Genomic DNA, 16767 nt, shown 5'->3' on the forward strand with positions numbered 1-16767 from the left:
GCCAAAAATCATATATTTGGACTTGGAAGCAGAAATCCTGGAACCCCATTTGTTTGCCCAGTTTTCAACTTATCTTAAAGCCTTTTCTTTAATATATACTTGACGTTTCTTCCTCTTTTTCAGACTGCACCATCGTCTGCAAGCAACGATTTGCCAAAACTTGTCCCTACCTGCTCAGAGATATAGTTTATCATGATATTAAAAAGAACTGGACTAATGATGCCTCCTTGAGGGGTACCATTATCTATTTTAATTGACTTGGAGCTTGTTCCACCTATTCTTATTTGAATTGTCCTTTCCTTAAGAAAATCTTTGATCCAATTAAACATTCTACCTCTAATTCCCACATCATAGAGTTTAATTAATAAATCATCCTTTCATAGTGAGTCATATGCTCTTTCAATATCTAGAAATACAATTACCATTACTTCTCTATTTTGAAACACCTTTTTAATATCATGATCAAAAAGGGCAACAGAGTCCATTGTTGATCTTCCGGCTCTAACACCATTTTGATTGGCAGCAAAATGTCCCTTATTTTCTAAAAAATAATAAACAAGTCTATTTGCGACCATTCCTTCCATAGTTTTACAAAGCACTTATGTTAAAGCTATAGGCCAATACAAACTAAGACTTGACACGTCTTTACCTGGCTTTAAAACTGGAACTACCACCGCATGCTTCCATTCTACTGGTAATTTTCCTTCTTTCCACACTGAATTAAACAAAGCTCACATTTCTATTAATACAGAGTCATCTAAATGCTTAAACAATTCATAACACAGTCCATCCCTACTAGAAGTGCTTGAACCTGATTGGACAGTTTCCTGCAATTCCTGAGCTGTTATCATCCAAGCTCCTGTCCTATTTCCACTTTCCTTTAACATAATTTCCTTTCTCAAATCACCTGACTCGCCAGAACTGTGTAATGCTTGGAACACCTCTACAAACATAACAGCCTTTTCCTTGTTGGTTACAGCTCCAATATCTCCTTCCAGCAAAGGTTTTCTATATGTTCTTGACATTCTGTGAATGATCATCCATAGCTGCTTTATCGGTATCTCAGGGCCTAGGTTTCCACAAAATCTTCTCCAACTATCTCTCTTTGCATTTTTAATTACTCTCCTTGCTACTGCTCTTTCCTTTTCATATTCCATAACATTATCTTTCTTAATTTGTTGCTTTGGATTTCCAGCATCTGCAGATTTTATTGTGTTTGTTGCAGTATTCACTGCCCGTGACCAGACAATCAAATGCGCATGCGCAAAGGCAGACGGCGTCGGGGAAATTGCGCGTGCGCGTGGGGACCAGCAAGGATTTCGGTAGCAGGTAGGAGTCACGGTAAAATCCGGGATTTATTTGGCACCGGCGTCCGAACCATGACTGAGGGACGAGTTCTGTGAGCTCTGGACACAATGAGGCTCTGTACCCTGACAGTCCCGGTCCTTTCCCTCTTTCTCAGCTCCACGATCCGTACCTGGGCCCTGGGGAGCTTTCTGCTGGTCTGCGAAGGTGGTGGCGCCTTTTCTGCGGCGCATGCCCATCGCTGGGACATTGACGGCTGGATGACTTTCTCGCTCTTGGGGTTTCTGGGTAAAGAGGCAGCCATTGTTGACACTACCTGTGCTTTCCCTGCTCGGCCATTCGGTGTGTTTGGAAGCACAGGGACATGGCAAAGGAGCAGATGAGTCTCCCAACACTGCTGAGCTCCAGATATTTAAATCCAGTGATTAGGAACTCTGAACAAAAAGGTAGTTCCTAGTTTACCTTCTAGTCAAAAAATGGCAATTAGTGCTGCATGGAAAAAAAGAACAGAATCCCTCTATTTATTTGTTTTTCTTCTTAACTAGATTTATTATCTCTCTGGACATCCAAGGTTCTCTTATCTTTCCATCCCCATCCTTCCTTCAAACAGGAACATCCCTTTGCTGCACTTTTGCAAATGATCTTTAAACACCCTCTACCCATGCAAATCACTTATTCTACCACCTTGCGTTCTGGAACTTTCTACCTGTGAGAACATGTTTCACATCATTCTGTCAGGGTATATACTGATATCAATCACTGTTGTCCTGGGTGACAGTAGTGCAGGAGTAGGCCATTCAGCCCTTTGAGCCAGCACCGCCATTCACTTGATCATGGTTGATCATCCACAATCAGTACCCCATTCCTGCCTTCTCCCCATATCCCTTGACTCCGCTATCTTTAAGAGCTCTATCTAATTCTTTTTTGAAAGCATCCAGAGAATTGGCCACCACTGTCTTCTGAGGCAGAGCATTCAGCAGATCCACAACTCTCTGGGTGAAAAAGTTTTTCCTCAACTCCGTTCTAAATGGCTTACCCCTTATTCTTAAACTGGCCTCTGGTTCTGGACTCCCCAACATTGGGATCATGTTTCCTGCCTCTAACATGTCCAATCCCTTAATAATCTTGTATGTTTCAATCAGATCCCCTCTCGTCCTTCTAAATTCTAGTGTATACAAGCCCAGTCACTTCAATCTCTCAACATATGACAGTCACGCCATCCTGGGAATTAAACTCGTGAACCTACACTGCACTCTCTCAATAGCAAGAATGTCCTCCCTCAAACTTGGAGACCAAAACTGCACACAATACTCCAGGTGTGGTTTCACCAGGGCCCTGTACAACTGCAGAAGGACCTCTTTGCTCTTATACTCAACTCCCCTTGTTATGAAGGTCAACATGCCATTAGCTTTCTTCACTGCCTGCTGTACCTGCATGCTTACTTTCAGTGACTGATGAACGAGGACACCTAGATCTTGTTGTATTTCCCATTTTCCTAACTTGACACTATTCAGATAGTAATCTGCCTTCCTGTTCTTGCCACCAAAGTGGATAACCTCACATTTATCCACATTAAACTGCATCTGCCCACTCACCCAACCTGTCCAAGTCACCCTGCATTCTCCTAACATCCTCCTCAACTTTTCACACTGCCACCCAGCTTTATGTCATCTGCAAATTTGCTAATGTTACTTTTAATCCGTTCATCTAAATCATTAATGTATATTGTAAATAGCTGCGGTCCCAGCACCAAGCCTTGCAGTACCCCACAAGTCACTGCTGCCATTCTGAAAGGAACCAGTTAATCCCTACTCTTTGTTTTTAGTCTGCCAACCAATTTTCTATCCATGTCAGTACTCTAACCCCAATACCATGTGCTCTAGTTTTGCCCACTAATCTCCTATCTGGGACCTTATCAAAGGCTTTCTGAAAGTCCAGGTGCATTACATCCACTGGCTCTCCCTTGTCCATTTTCATATTTACATCCGCAAAAAATTCCAGAAGATTAGTCAAGCATGATTTCCCCTTCATAAATCCATGCTGACTTGGACTGATCCTGTTACTGCTATCCAAATGTGCCGCTATTTCATCTTTTATAATTGACTCCAGCATCTTCCCCACCACTGATGTCAAGCTAACTGGTCTATGTCACCCCTCGCAAGGGACTGAATTTCATTCCTCAGCTACAGATCCACCCCACCCCCTCTGCCCACCTGTCTGTCCTTTCGATAGGATGTATACCTTGAATATTCATTTCCCAGCCCTGGAAAACAAGTGACCTGTAGATTTCACATCACAAAAGTGCCATACCCCTTCCCAAGTATTCATTGGCATTGCCATCAATGAGTTCACCACCATCAATCAACTGTGGGAGAGGGTCAGTAATCCAGGATTAGCCATCTAATATCACATGCTGTGGGACATGGCCAGAATATCAATGTTCCCTCTAGCATAGACCAACCATTGGGGTGAACAGGAAATTTTTACACGACCTGAAAATGGCTCAGCATTTTAAATTAAAATCATAAAAAATCCAGCTGTGTGGCAACAAAGGCCTGGGAGCATTTCAATAACTCTGAGGTCAGACACACACAGCTCACAGGGAACAGCAAATAATACTAATGGAAGGAATGAAACTGAGCCAAGCCACAGACTAAAGATGGGCAGAAACATCCCGGTCATATAGACATAGACATGAATGCTCGTTAAAATAAGTTTTTCAGGCAGCTGGGAATTGGAAGGTTTGGACCAGAAGGTAAATATCAGAAGTACCGAAAGTTAAAATCGAAATAACGTATGATGGGTTGGACAGTTTGAATGTATTTTAATGCTAAGAGTATTAGGGGTAAGGTGATGAACAGAGCATGGATCTGTGCAGGGACCTACGATGTAGTCATTGGTTGAGAGGTGGCCAGGGATGGGTGATCAATATACCAGGTTTTTGAAATTTTACTAAAGATAGAGGAGGTAAAAGAGGGGGTGTTAATAAGTACTTAATGAGAACTTTGCTTCAGTATTTACCAAGAAAAGAGATATGGAGGACCAGGAGATCAGTGCTGAGTCTATAAATACATGAGGGCATTTAGAGGTCAAGGAGGAGGAAGTGTTGGATTTTCTCATGAGTATTAAGGTGGATAATGGGACTGGTGAGATTTACCCCAAGTTATTGAAGGAGTTAAGAGATGAAATTGCTTGGCCTTTGACCAGTATCTTTTGTGTCTCTCTGGGCACAGGTGTGGTCCTGGAGGACTGGTGAATGGCTCATGTGCCTCTGTTTAAGATCATAAACATAGAACGCGACACAGATCCTTTGTCCTACAATGCTGTGCCAAACATGTACTTACTTTAGAAATTACCTAAGGTTACCCATAGCCCTCTATTTTCCTAAGCTCTATGTGCCTATCCAAGAGTCTCTAAGAAAACCCTATCGTATCCGCCTCCACCACTGCTGCCGGCAGCCCATTCCACGCACTCATCGCTCTCTGTATAACAAAAACTTACCCCTAACGTCTACTCTGTACTTAATTTCAAGCACCTTAGAACTGTGCCCTCTCGTGTTAACCATTTCAGCCCTGGGGGAAAAAGCCTCTGACCATCCACACGATCAATGCCTCTCATCATCTTATACACCTCTATCAGGTCACCTCTCATTCTCCATCACTCCAAAGAGAAAAAGGCCAAGTTCACTCAACCTGTTCGAATAAGACGTGCACCCCAATCCTGGCAATATCCTTGCAAATCTCCTCTGCACCCTTTCTATGGTTTCCACATTTTTCCTGCAGTGAGGCAACCAGAACTGAGCACAGTATTCCAAGTGGGGTCTGACCAGCGTCCTAATAGCTGAAGCATGACATCTCAGCTCCTAAACTCAATCCCATGGTTGATGAAGGCCAATGCACCGTATGCCTTCTTAACCACAGAGTCAACCTGCGTAGCAGCTTTGAGTGTCCTATGGACTCGAACCTCAAGAATTAGCTAACCCATCCCTCCACTTCCTCATCAAGGTCATTTATAAACATCACGAGGAGAGGGGGACCCGGAACAGATCCCTGAGACACACCACAGGTCACCAACCTCCATGCAGAATATGACCCATCTGTAACCACTTTTTGCTTTCTGTATCAATTCTGGATCCACAATGCAATTTCCCCCTGGATCCCATGCCTCCTTACCTTCTCAATAAGCCTTGCATGGGGTCCCTTATCAAGTGCCTTGCTGAAATCCATAAACACTACATCTATTGCTCTTCCTTCATCAATGTGTTTAGTCACATCCTCAAAATATTCAATCATGTTCATAAGGCACAACCTTGACAAAGCCATGCTGACTACTACTAATCATATTATACTTCTCCAAATGTTCATAAATCCTGCCTCTCAGGATCTTCTCCATCAACTGAAGTAAGACTCACTGGTCGATAATTTCCTGGGCTATCTCTACTCCCTTTCTTGAATAAGGGAACGATACCTGCAACCCTCCAATCCTCCAGAACCTCTCCCGTCCCCATTGATGATGCAAAGGTCATTGCCAGAGGCTCATCAATCTCCAACCTTGCCTCCCACAGTAGCCTGGGGTACATCTCGTCCGGTCCTGGTGACTTATCCAATGCGATGCTTTTCCTTAATATCGACATGCTCAAGCTTTTCAGTTCACTGTAAATCATCTCCCTACAATCACAAAGATCCTTTTCTGTAGTGAATACTGAAGCAAACTACTCATTAATTACCTCTGGTATCTCCTCTGGTTCCATACACTCTTTTCCACTGTCACACTTGATTGGTCCTATTCTCTCACGTCTTATCCTCTTGCTCTTTCCATACTTGTAGAATGCCTAGGAGTTTTCCTTAATCCTGCCCACCAAGGCCTTCTCATGGCCCCTTCTGGCTCTCCTAATTTCATTCTTAAGCTCCTTCCTGCTAGCCTTATAATCTTCTAGATCTCAATCATTACCTAGTTTTATGAACCTTTCATAAGTTTTTCTTCTTGACTAGATTTTCAACAACCTTTGTACACCATGGTTCCTGTACCTGTCTCATCCTTTCCCTGTCTCATTGGAACGTACCTATGCAGAACTCCACGCAAGTATCCCCTGAACGTTTGCCACATTTCTGCCATACATTTCCCTGAGACAATCTGTTCCCAATTTATGTTTCCAAGTTCCTGCCTGATAGCTTCTTATTTCCCCTTACTCCAATTAAATGCTTTCCTAACAGATGGGGTTCAACCCGGAGAAGTGTGAGGTGGTCCACTTTGGAAGGACAGACTCCAGGGCAGAGTACAAAGTAAATGGCAGGATACTTGGTAGTGTGGAGGAGCAGAGGGATCTGGGGGTACATGATCCCTGAAAGTTGCCTCACAGATAGATAGGGTAGTTAAGAAAGCTTATTATAGGGTGTTAGCTTTCATAAGTCGAGGGATAGAGTTTAAGAGACGCAATGTAATGATGCAGCTCTATAAAACTCTAGTTAGGCCACACTTGGAGTACTGTGTCCAGTTCTAGTCCCCTCACTACAGGAAGGATGTGGAAGCATTGGAAAGGGTACAGAGGAGATTTACCAGGATGCTGCCTGCTTTAGAGAGTATGGATTATGATAAGAGATTAAGGGAGCTGGGGTTTTACTCTTTGGAGAGAAGGAGGATGAGAGGAGACATGATAGAGGTGTACAAGATATTAAGAGGAATAGACAGAGTGGACAGCCAGTGCCTCTTCCCCAGGGCACCACTGCTCAGTACAAGAGGTCATGGCTTTAAGGTAAGGGGAATGAAGTTCAAGAGGGATATTAGAGAAAGGTTTTTCACTCGGAGAGTGCTTGGTGCATGGAATGCACTGCCTGAGTCAGTGGTGGAGGCAGATACACTAGTGAAACTTAAGAGACTGTTGACAGGTATATAGAGGAATTTAAGTTTGGGGGGGGGGGGGTATATGGGAGGCAGGGTTTGAGGGTCAGCACAACATTGTGGGCTGAAGGGCCTGTAATGTGGTGTACTGTTCTATGTCCTAACTTGTCTGTTTCCCATCCCTCTCCAATGCTATGGTAAAGGAGATACAATTGTGATCACTGTCACCAAGATGCTCTCCCACTGAGAGATCTGACACCTAACCAGGTTCATTTCCCAATACCAGATCAAGTACAACCGCTCCTCTTGAAGGCTTATCTGCATATTATGTCAAGAAACTTCCCTGAACACACCTATCAAACTCCACCCCACCTAAACCCTTCGCTCTAGGGAGATGCCAATTGACATTTGGGAAATTAAAATCTCCCACCACAACAACCCTTATTATACCTTTCCAGAATCTGTCTCCTTATCTGCTCCTCGATGTCCCTGTTACTACTGGGTGGTCTATAAAAAACACCCAGTAAAGTTATTGACTCCTTCCTGTTTCTAACTTCCACGCAGAGACTCAGTAGACAATCTCTCCATGACTTCCTCCTTTTCTGCAGCCATGACACTGTCTCTCATCAGCAGTGCCTTGCCCCCCACCTCTTTTGCCTCCGTCCCTGTCCTTTCTGAAACATCTAACACCTGGCACTCTTAAGTAACCATTCCTGCCCCTGAGCCATCTCAGTCTTTGTTATGGCCATAACATCATAGCTCCAAGTACTGATTTACACACTAAGCTCAACCGCTTTGTTCATAATACTCCTTGCGTTAAAAATAGACACATTCAAACCATCGGTCTGAGCACATCCCTTCTCTAGCACCTGCCCATCCTCCCTCTCGCACTGTCTTCAAGCTTTCTCTATTTGTGTGCCAACTGCCCCATCCTCCATCTCTTCAGTTTGGTTTCTACGCCCCAGTAATTTTAGTTTAAACTCCCCCCAATAGCCTTCGCAAACCTCTCTGCTGCGATATTGGTCCCCTCAGATCCAAGTGCAACTTGTCCTTTTTGTACAGGTGACTCCTACCCCAAAAGAGGTCCCAATGATCCAGAAATCTGAATCCCTGCCCCCTGCTCCAATTCCTCAACCACACATTTATCATCCACCTCACTCTATTCCTATACTCACTGTCGTGTGGCACAGGCAGTAATACTGAAATTACTACCTTTGAGGTTCTGCATTTCAACTTCCTTCCTAACTCTCTGTAATCTGTTTTCAGGTCTTCCTCCCTTTTTCTACCTATGTTGTTGGTACCAAAATGTACCACGAAGGGAACGAGGGAAAATCTTGGAAACTATAGACTGGAAAATTGCTGGAGAAAATTCTTCAGAATAGGATATATGAGCATTTGGACACCTTTGGTCTAATTTGGAGGAACCAGTATGGCTTTGTGTGTGGCAGGTCTAGCCTTAAAATTTGATTGAGTTTTCTGACTAGGTAATGAGAGAGATTGATTTTGTCTACATAGATTTTAGTAAGGCATTCCATGAAGTCCCTCATCGGAGGCTAATCCAGATGATGAAGATGTTTGAGATCTGTGGCATATCGGTTGTTTGGCTTCAGACCTGGCTCTGCACCTAGAAGACGGAGGGTATTGAGCTGGAGGTCTGTAACTAGCAGAGTAGCGCAGAAATCTGTGCTGGGACCTCTGCTGTTTGTAATGACTGTAAATGATCAGTTGCAGATATGGTCAGAGAAATGGTGGATGGATTTTCATCCAGATAAGTGTGAGGTGTCGCACCTTGGTAGGGCAAATGCAAAAAGACAGTAAAGTGTTAAGGGCAGGACCTGTCAAGGAGCTCTGAAAATGGCTATAGTAGTTGATAAGATGATTAAGGTTTATGGAATGATTGCTTTTATTAGTCGAGGCATTGAGTTCAAAAGTCAGGAGGTTATGTTGCAACTTTGTAAAACTGATTAGGCCACATCTGGAGTATTGTGTACAGTTCTGGTCACCCACTATAACAAGGATGTTAAGGCTTTGGAGAGGGTGCAGAAGTGATTTACCAGGATGCTGTTTCATTTAGAGGCATGTGCTATCACACAAGAGGCTGGACAAATTTGGTTTGTTTTCTCTGGAGCGTCGGAGGCTGAGGGGAGATCTGGGAGAGGTTTACAAGATTATGAGAGGCATAATTAGAGTGGACAGAGAGTATTTGTTTCTCAGGGTTGAAATGTCTGATACCAGAGGCATGCATGAAGGTGAGAGGGGCTAGGTTCAAGGGGGATGTGAGGTGTGTTTTTCACTCAGAGAGCCATGGATGCCTGGAATGTGCTGCCTGGTATGGTGGTCGAGGAAAATGCATCAGAGGCTTTTAAGTACCCTGTAACTGGGTTGTCAAACCAGCAGAAATGGAACACTTGTTGGAGTCTGTAATTACTAGAAACTAATAACGTTTATTAGTAAATTAAGTAATACAGTACACTAAATGCAAGGATATAAATGTAACAGGTTAGCAATGATAATATACACCTATACACAAAAATATGGGAATAGGAATCAGCTAAGCTCTATCGAAGTCTAGGGGTAAATGATCAGTCTTCAAGTGAAGCAGAGTTCAGTTCAGTCTAGTGTAGTTTGAGGTAATTGTTGTGGTACCGTTGGAGAGAGAGAGTGAGAGGTACAGCTGAAATTTAAGTCTTCTTGTCCCGTTGCAGTCACCGACTATGCCCTACCGTTCCAGATGCGACCGTTCTTCAATGGTGAACCTGTCACCCAGCCAAGGATGGACACACAACAGGTCCCCACCAGTCGTACCTTTACACCCTGTGAGCCTCTGGCCGATTCCTGCGAATCGGTCCTCCAAACTCCCACCAACTTGTGGGAGCACAATGCTCTCTTCAGGGTCTCGTGGTGTGTCTCCTGTGTCTTAGCAAACCCATTATGTTATCCCCCCCCCCCCCCCCACCCCCGGACGGGGTTTCACCTGTCCATCAAACCACCATTTCCTGTTGTCTCAGCAGGAGTGTTGACGAACAGTTCAGGTTCAAAGCAAAATGTCCGTGGCAGTATCACTGCAGACGCCAAAATACTGAATTGTATGTCTCTCTCTCGTTATCTCTCTCTTATTAGCATTTTGAATGGCTCTCCCTGATATCTCTCTCTCACTGGCATTTTGAATGGCTTTCCCTTATCTCTTTCTTATTAGCATCATCCATTCTGCAGCTGTGCTTGGTTTCACACATAACACTTTTTAGAGACGTTTGGATAGTCAAATGAATGGTAGGAAGATGGAGGGATATGGACATGGTGTAGGTAGGTGGGATTAGTTTGTGGGTGTTCCTGATTTGCTTTTTATTTGGCTTGGCACATATTGTGGACAGAATGGCCTGTTCCTGTGTTGTACTTTTCTATGTCTATATCTAAGGTACAGATAAGAAAACTATCTTATCAGCCCGTAAGATATAGGAGAAGGATTAGGCAATCTGGTCCATTGAGTGCTGAGCTATTTGATAATGACTGATCCATTTTGCCTCACAGCACTGATCTCGTGCCTTCTCCCTGTATTCCTTCATAACCCTGACTAATCGAGAATCTATCAACCTCTTAAATATACTCGATGACTTTGCCTCCATGTCTGCCTCTGGAAATGAATTCTGCAGATTCACCACTCTCTAGATAATGAAATTCCTCTGCATCTCCGTTCTAAAAGGACATCTCTTTATTCAGAGACTGTGTGCTCTGGTCTTAGACACTCCCACCATAGGAAACATCCTCTCCACAACCATGCAACACAGACAAAATGCTGGAGGAACTCAGCAGGCTAGCCAGCATCTTTGGTAAAAAGTACAGTCGATGTTTTAGACCGAAACCCTTTGACAAGTCTGGAGAAAATAAGCTGAGGAGTATATTTGAAAAGATGGAGGGAGGGGAGGGAGAAACACTAGGTGAAACCTGGAGGGTGAGAGATAAAGAGCTATGAAGTTGATTGGCAAAAGAGACAGAAGGCCATGGAAGGCAGATAAATGGGGGAGGAGCACCAGTAGGGGGTGATAGGCAGGCAAGGACACAAGATGAGAAAGGAAAGGGGGATAGGAAATGGTGAAGGGGGGGGTTCTTTACTGGAAGTTTGAGAAATCAATGTTCATGACATTAGGTTGGATGCTACCTAAACGGAATGCATTCAACCTAAGTGTGGCCTCATCACGACAGTGGAGGAGGACATGGATGGACATATCGGAATGGGAAATGTAATTAAAATGGGTGGCCACTGGGAAATCCCGCTTGTTCTGGCGGATGGAGCATAGATGTTCAGTGAAGTGGTCTCCCAATCTATGTCGGGTATCACCGATATACAGAAGGCCACACCAGGAGCACTGAACACAGTAAATTACCTCAACAGCTCTCTAGGCTTTTCAACATTCTGTAGATTTTATAGAACACAGAAATTTACAGCACATTACAGGCGCTTTGGCCCATAATGTTATGCAAACCATGTAACCTGCTCTAGAGACTTCCTAGAATTTCCCTAGCAATTAGCTCTCTATTTTTCTAAGCTTCATGTACCTATCTAAGAGGCTCTGAAAAGACCCTACTGTATCTGCTTGCACCACCGTCGCCGGCACTGCATTCCATACACCCACCACTCTCTTTGTAAAAACCTTACCCCTGACATCCCCTCTGTACCTACTTCCAAGCACCTTAAAACTATGCCCCCTTGTGTTAGCCATTTCAGTCCTGGGAAAAAGCCTGTGGCTATCCACATGATTAATGCCCCTCATCATCTTATACACCTCTATCAGGTCACCTCTCATCCTTCATCGCTCCAAGAGAAAAGGCCAAGTTCACTCAAACTATTCTCATAAGGTACACCCTCCAATCCAGGCAACATCCTTGTAAATCTCCTCTGCACTCTCTCTATAGATTCCACATCCTTCCTGTAATAAGGTAATCAGAACTGAACACATTAACTCCAAGTGGGGTCTGACCAAGGTCTTATATAGCTGTAACATTACCTCAGGGCTCTTGAACTCAATCCCATGGTTGATGAAGGCCAACACACCATACACCTTCTTAACAACACTGTCAACCTGCGTAGCAGCTTTGAGGATCCTATTAACACGGACTCCAAGATCTCTCAGATCCTCCATACTGCCAAGAGTCTTACATTTATATTATATTCTGTCCTCAAATTTGACCTACCAAAATAAGTCACTTCACAATTATCTGGGTTGAAGTCCATCTGCCACATTTCAGCACAGTTCTGCATCCTATTGATGACCTGTTGTAACTCCTGACAACCCTCCAGACTTTACATCATCAGCAAACTTACTAACCCACCCTTCTACTTCTTCATCCAGGTAATTTATAAAAATCCTAAAGAGGAGGGGTCCCAGAACAGATCTCTATGGAACACCACTGGTCACTAACCTCCATACAGAATACGAATCATCTACAACCACCCTTTGCCATCTGCGGACAAGCCAATTCTGGATCCACAAAGCAAGGTTTCATCGGATCCCATAACTCCTTACTTTCTGAAGGAGCCTTACATGGGGAACCTTATCAAATGCTTTACTGAAATGCATTTACAGTACATCCACTGCTCTACCTTCATCAATGTGTTTTGATAGATCCTCAGAGAATTCAGTCAGGCTCAGAAACAGGACCTGGCCTTGACAAAGCCATGCTGACTGTCCCTAATCAGATTATGTCTCTCCATATGCTCATAAATCCTGCCTCAGAAGATCTTTTCCAACAACTTGCCCACCTCTGAAATAAGACTCACTGGTCTATAATTTCCTGGATTATCTCTACTCCCTTTCTTGAACAAGGGAACAACATTTGCAACCCTCCAATTCTCCAATACTTCTTCCGTCCCAATTGATGATGTAAAGATCATTGCAAGAGGCTCAGTAATCTCTTCCCTCGCTTCCCACAGTATCCTGGGATATATCTCATTCAGTCTCAGTGATTTATCTAACTTAATGCTTTTCAAAAGCTCCAGCACATCCTCATTCTTAATGTCTATATGCTCAAGCATTTCAGTCCACTGTAGGTTATCCCTACAATTGTCAAGTTCTTTTTCCCTGGTGAATACCGAAGCAAAGTATTCATTAAGTACCTCCACTACCTCCTCCAAATCCATGTACATGTTTTTTGCCTTCCTCACCACCACCTTCACAGAATCCTGCACAAGGGGTCCCAAGTGTCTTTGCGCTTCAGATCTTGAATTTGCTCTCTAATTTCTTATTTCTTCTACCACATTATATGAACTTACTCTTCCAGAAATGTGGTCATTCACCAACTGTTGACTTCTGTAAATCTTTTTACAGGTTAGAAGCAGGAAAAAGTTTGTGTACGGGAATCTCAAAAACGACAACGCGTCAGTTTTGCTGTGGTTAAGGAGTGACCAGATATTTTCTTTGTGACACCAGTTGTTGATTCTTGAAGATCCTTGAAGTATCTCATCCCAGCTAGAAATGTGTTTTGTGTCTGAAATGAAGTCTTCTGTTGTAACTCAGTGAAATCCACTGAAACCCGGGAGCTGAGAACACATGAGCATTTGTTCACGAGTGATCATTTCTTCAATTGCACTAATTGTATGAAGGATTCACTACGTCTGACATCTGACTTGATGAATTGAGTGAGAACTAGGGGAGGGGATTCACTGACTCATCCCACCTGCAGATACATCAGCAAGTTCACACTGACAGGCTGTTCACCTGTTCAGTCTGTAGGAAACAATTTGCTTGGTCATCCAGCCGATAGACACACCAGTCCATTCACGCTGGGAAGATGTCATTCACCTGCTCTGATTGTGGGAAGGAATTCACTCGGTCATCCGACCTACTGGCACATCAGTCAATTCATACTGGGGAGATGCCGTTCACCTGCTGTGACTGTGGGAAAGGATTCAATCAGTCATCCAACCTCCGGAGACACCAACGAGTTCATGCTGGAAAGCGGCTGTTCACCTGCTCAGACTGTGGGAAGGGATTCACTTGGTCATTTGAACTGAAGGTACACCAGCAAATTCACACAGGGGAGTGGCGGTTCACCTGCTCAGACTGTGGGAAGGGGTTCAGTCAGTCATATGACCTACTGACACACCAATCAGTTCACACTGGGCAGTGGCCATTCACCTGCTCAGACTGTGGGAAGGGGTTTACTCAGTCATCTAAACTGAAGATACATCAACGAATCCATACTGGGGAGAGGCCATTCACCTGTTCAGACTGTGGTAAGGGATTTGCTCACTCATCCGACCTACAGACACACCAGCGATATCACACTGGGGAGAGGCCGTTTACCTGCTCAGACTGTGGGAAGGGGTTTACTCGGTCATCTGAATTGAAGGTACATCAGCGAATTCACACTGGAGAGAGGCCATTCATCTGCTCTGAATGTGGGAAGAGATTCACTCGTTCATCCAACCTACAGATGCACCAGCAAGTCCACACTGGGGAGAGGCCATTCTCCTGCTCTGAATGTGGGAAGGGATTCACTCGGTCATCTCAACTGACAGTACATCAGCGAATTCACTCTGGGGAGAGGCCATACACCTGTTCAGACTGTGGGAAAGGATTCATTGACTCGTCTAGCCTTCAGACACACCAGCGAGTTCACACTGGGGAAAGGCCGTACACCTGCTCAGACTGTGGGAAGGGGTTTACCCGGTCATCTCAAATGAAAGTACATCAGCGAATTCACACTGGGGAGAAACCGTTCTCCTGCTCTGAATGTGGGAAGAGATTTAATCGTTCATCCAACCTCCAGACACATCAGCAGGTCCACACTGGGGAGAGGCCATTCTGCTGCTCTGAATGTGGGAAGAGATTCACACGGTCATCCACCCTACAGAGACACCAGGAAGTTCACACTGGAGAGATGAAGTTCATCTGATCTGAACGTGGGAAGAGATTCACTTGGTCATCTAATCTTGTGGCACTACGGAGTTCACACTGGGGAAACCGTTTAAATAAACTGATGGATATTTAACCTTCACTGTTGATGAATCCAAAGTTCATTTCAAAGTTACCATTGGTATTGAACTCTAATTATTTGCTGTTGTTCATCAAACCCAGTTCTTCACCCTGGTCACTGGGCTCGGGAGGAGCTTCTTCTGCTGCCGTTCACCATTTAGGTGACTGGAATTTAATATTCTGGATCTGTTGCAAATAAATCAGTTCTATTTTAAACTCTGCCTTGGATACTTATTGAATTTACAACACACAGTGTACAGTAGGGTGTCACCTCAGCCCATCTGGTCCCTGTCAGTGTTTCTGTGCCTTGACAGTCCTTTTAGATTCATCCTTGCTGTTAACCTATCTCACTGCTTGTGGTCATGGATTCTGAACAATCACCATTCTGTGGGCAAAGAGTTTTCCCTTGAATTTACTGCATGACTTTCTGTTGCCCGTGCGGGTGACATCCTCAGTGACTGTGTATAATGAGCAACTTGAATCTTCTCATCCTTTCAACTGCAATCCCATTGATGTTGATCAGTGTGAGTCTGTCTCTGTACCTCCTGTAATCCAATTAACTCTTGATTTTTGGACATTGAGGGAGAGGTTATGTTATGTTGGTACCACTGTGTCAGGGTGTTAACCACTCCTCTGTAAGCTGCCTCATCACTGAGGGAGCCCATCCTTGCCACCTTTTGCAATCCGATAGGAAGTCCGGAATCCAGCTCCACAAAGTGGAGTACAGATCGAGGTCTCTGAGCTTCCTGTAAAGACTGGAGGGAACTATGGTGTTGAATGCTGAATTGTAGTCCAGGAACAGCATTTTAACATATTTATTCCTCTTCTCCACGTGTGTGAGGGCAGTGTGTAGTAGTATAGCTTTGGCATCATCGGTAGACCATTTCCTTTGGTAGGCAAATTATAGGGGGTCCAGTGCAGGTGGTAGCATGCCACAGATGTAATCATTAACCAGCTTCTCAAAGCATTTGCTTATAATTGAGGTGAATGCAATAGGTTGCCAATCGTTCAGGCGTGCTACCTTGGTTTTCTTAGGTACAGAGACAACGATGGATGATTTGAAACAGGAGGGCACTACACACTAGGAGAGGGAGAGATTAAGAATGTTCATAAAACACACCAGCTGTTCTGCACACACTTTGAGGACCTGCTCTGGGATGCTGCCTGCAGCTGTTGACAATTGGAATGTTCTACGTACCTCAGCCGTAGAGATGACCAAAGAGCAGGTCTCAAAACTGTCTCTCCTCGGGGGTTCGGTCTTATTAACCTTGAATCAAGTGTAAAAAAATTTAGCATGTCCTGGGTGAGGCAGCACTGTTGGCTGTACTGCTGTGTTTCCTCTTGAAGTCCGCAATGCCGTACATTGCATGTGTCATTGTCGCAGAGTTGTGACTGGATTTTGTCCCTTGCAGAGCCCTCAGTGCTATCAAGGAGTCCGTCCATCCGTCCCATAACCTCTACTGTCAGTATGAAGGTACCGCAGTATAAGAACAAGGTCTGCTAGGCTGGGTACGAGCTTCTTTCCCCAGGCTGTGAGACCTATGAACACCCTGCTACCACCTAGAACACATTATTGATGACAAAACCAGTAGGGTTATACTGTTACAACACATGCAAGATGCTGGTGGAACACAGCAGGCCACGCAGCATC

General features: G+C 44.3%; 1 protein-coding gene across 4 annotated transcripts; it reads left to right on the forward strand.

The window, feature by feature from the left end:
• The first annotated feature begins 1278 nt into the window (after positions 1–1278).
• Positions 1279–15334, forward strand: LOC132400041 (zinc finger protein 239-like). 4 transcript variants are annotated; one of them, XM_059981124.1, is made up of 2 exons: positions 1279–1329; positions 12492–15334. In XM_059981124.1, exon 2 carries the CDS (start codon positions 13930–13932, stop codon positions 15034–15036), a length of 1107 nt encoding a protein of 368 aa, XP_059837107.1. In that variant the 5' UTR covers positions 1279–1329; positions 12492–13929; the 3' UTR covers positions 15037–15334. The 4 variants fall into 4 exon arrangements, with proteins under 4 accessions (XP_059837107.1, XP_059837108.1, XP_059837111.1 ...); XM_059981125.1 differs by having other exon boundaries at positions 1283–1329; positions 13467–15334; XM_059981128.1 differs by having other exon boundaries at positions 1323–1341; positions 13467–15334.
• The last annotated feature ends 1433 nt before the right edge of the window (positions 15335–16767 follow it).

Source organism: Hypanus sabinus, chromosome 9 (assembly GCF_030144855.1).
Source record: "Hypanus sabinus isolate sHypSab1 chromosome 9, sHypSab1.hap1, whole genome shotgun sequence".
NCBI classification, from domain to species: domain Eukaryota; kingdom Metazoa; phylum Chordata; class Chondrichthyes; order Myliobatiformes; family Dasyatidae; genus Hypanus; species Hypanus sabinus.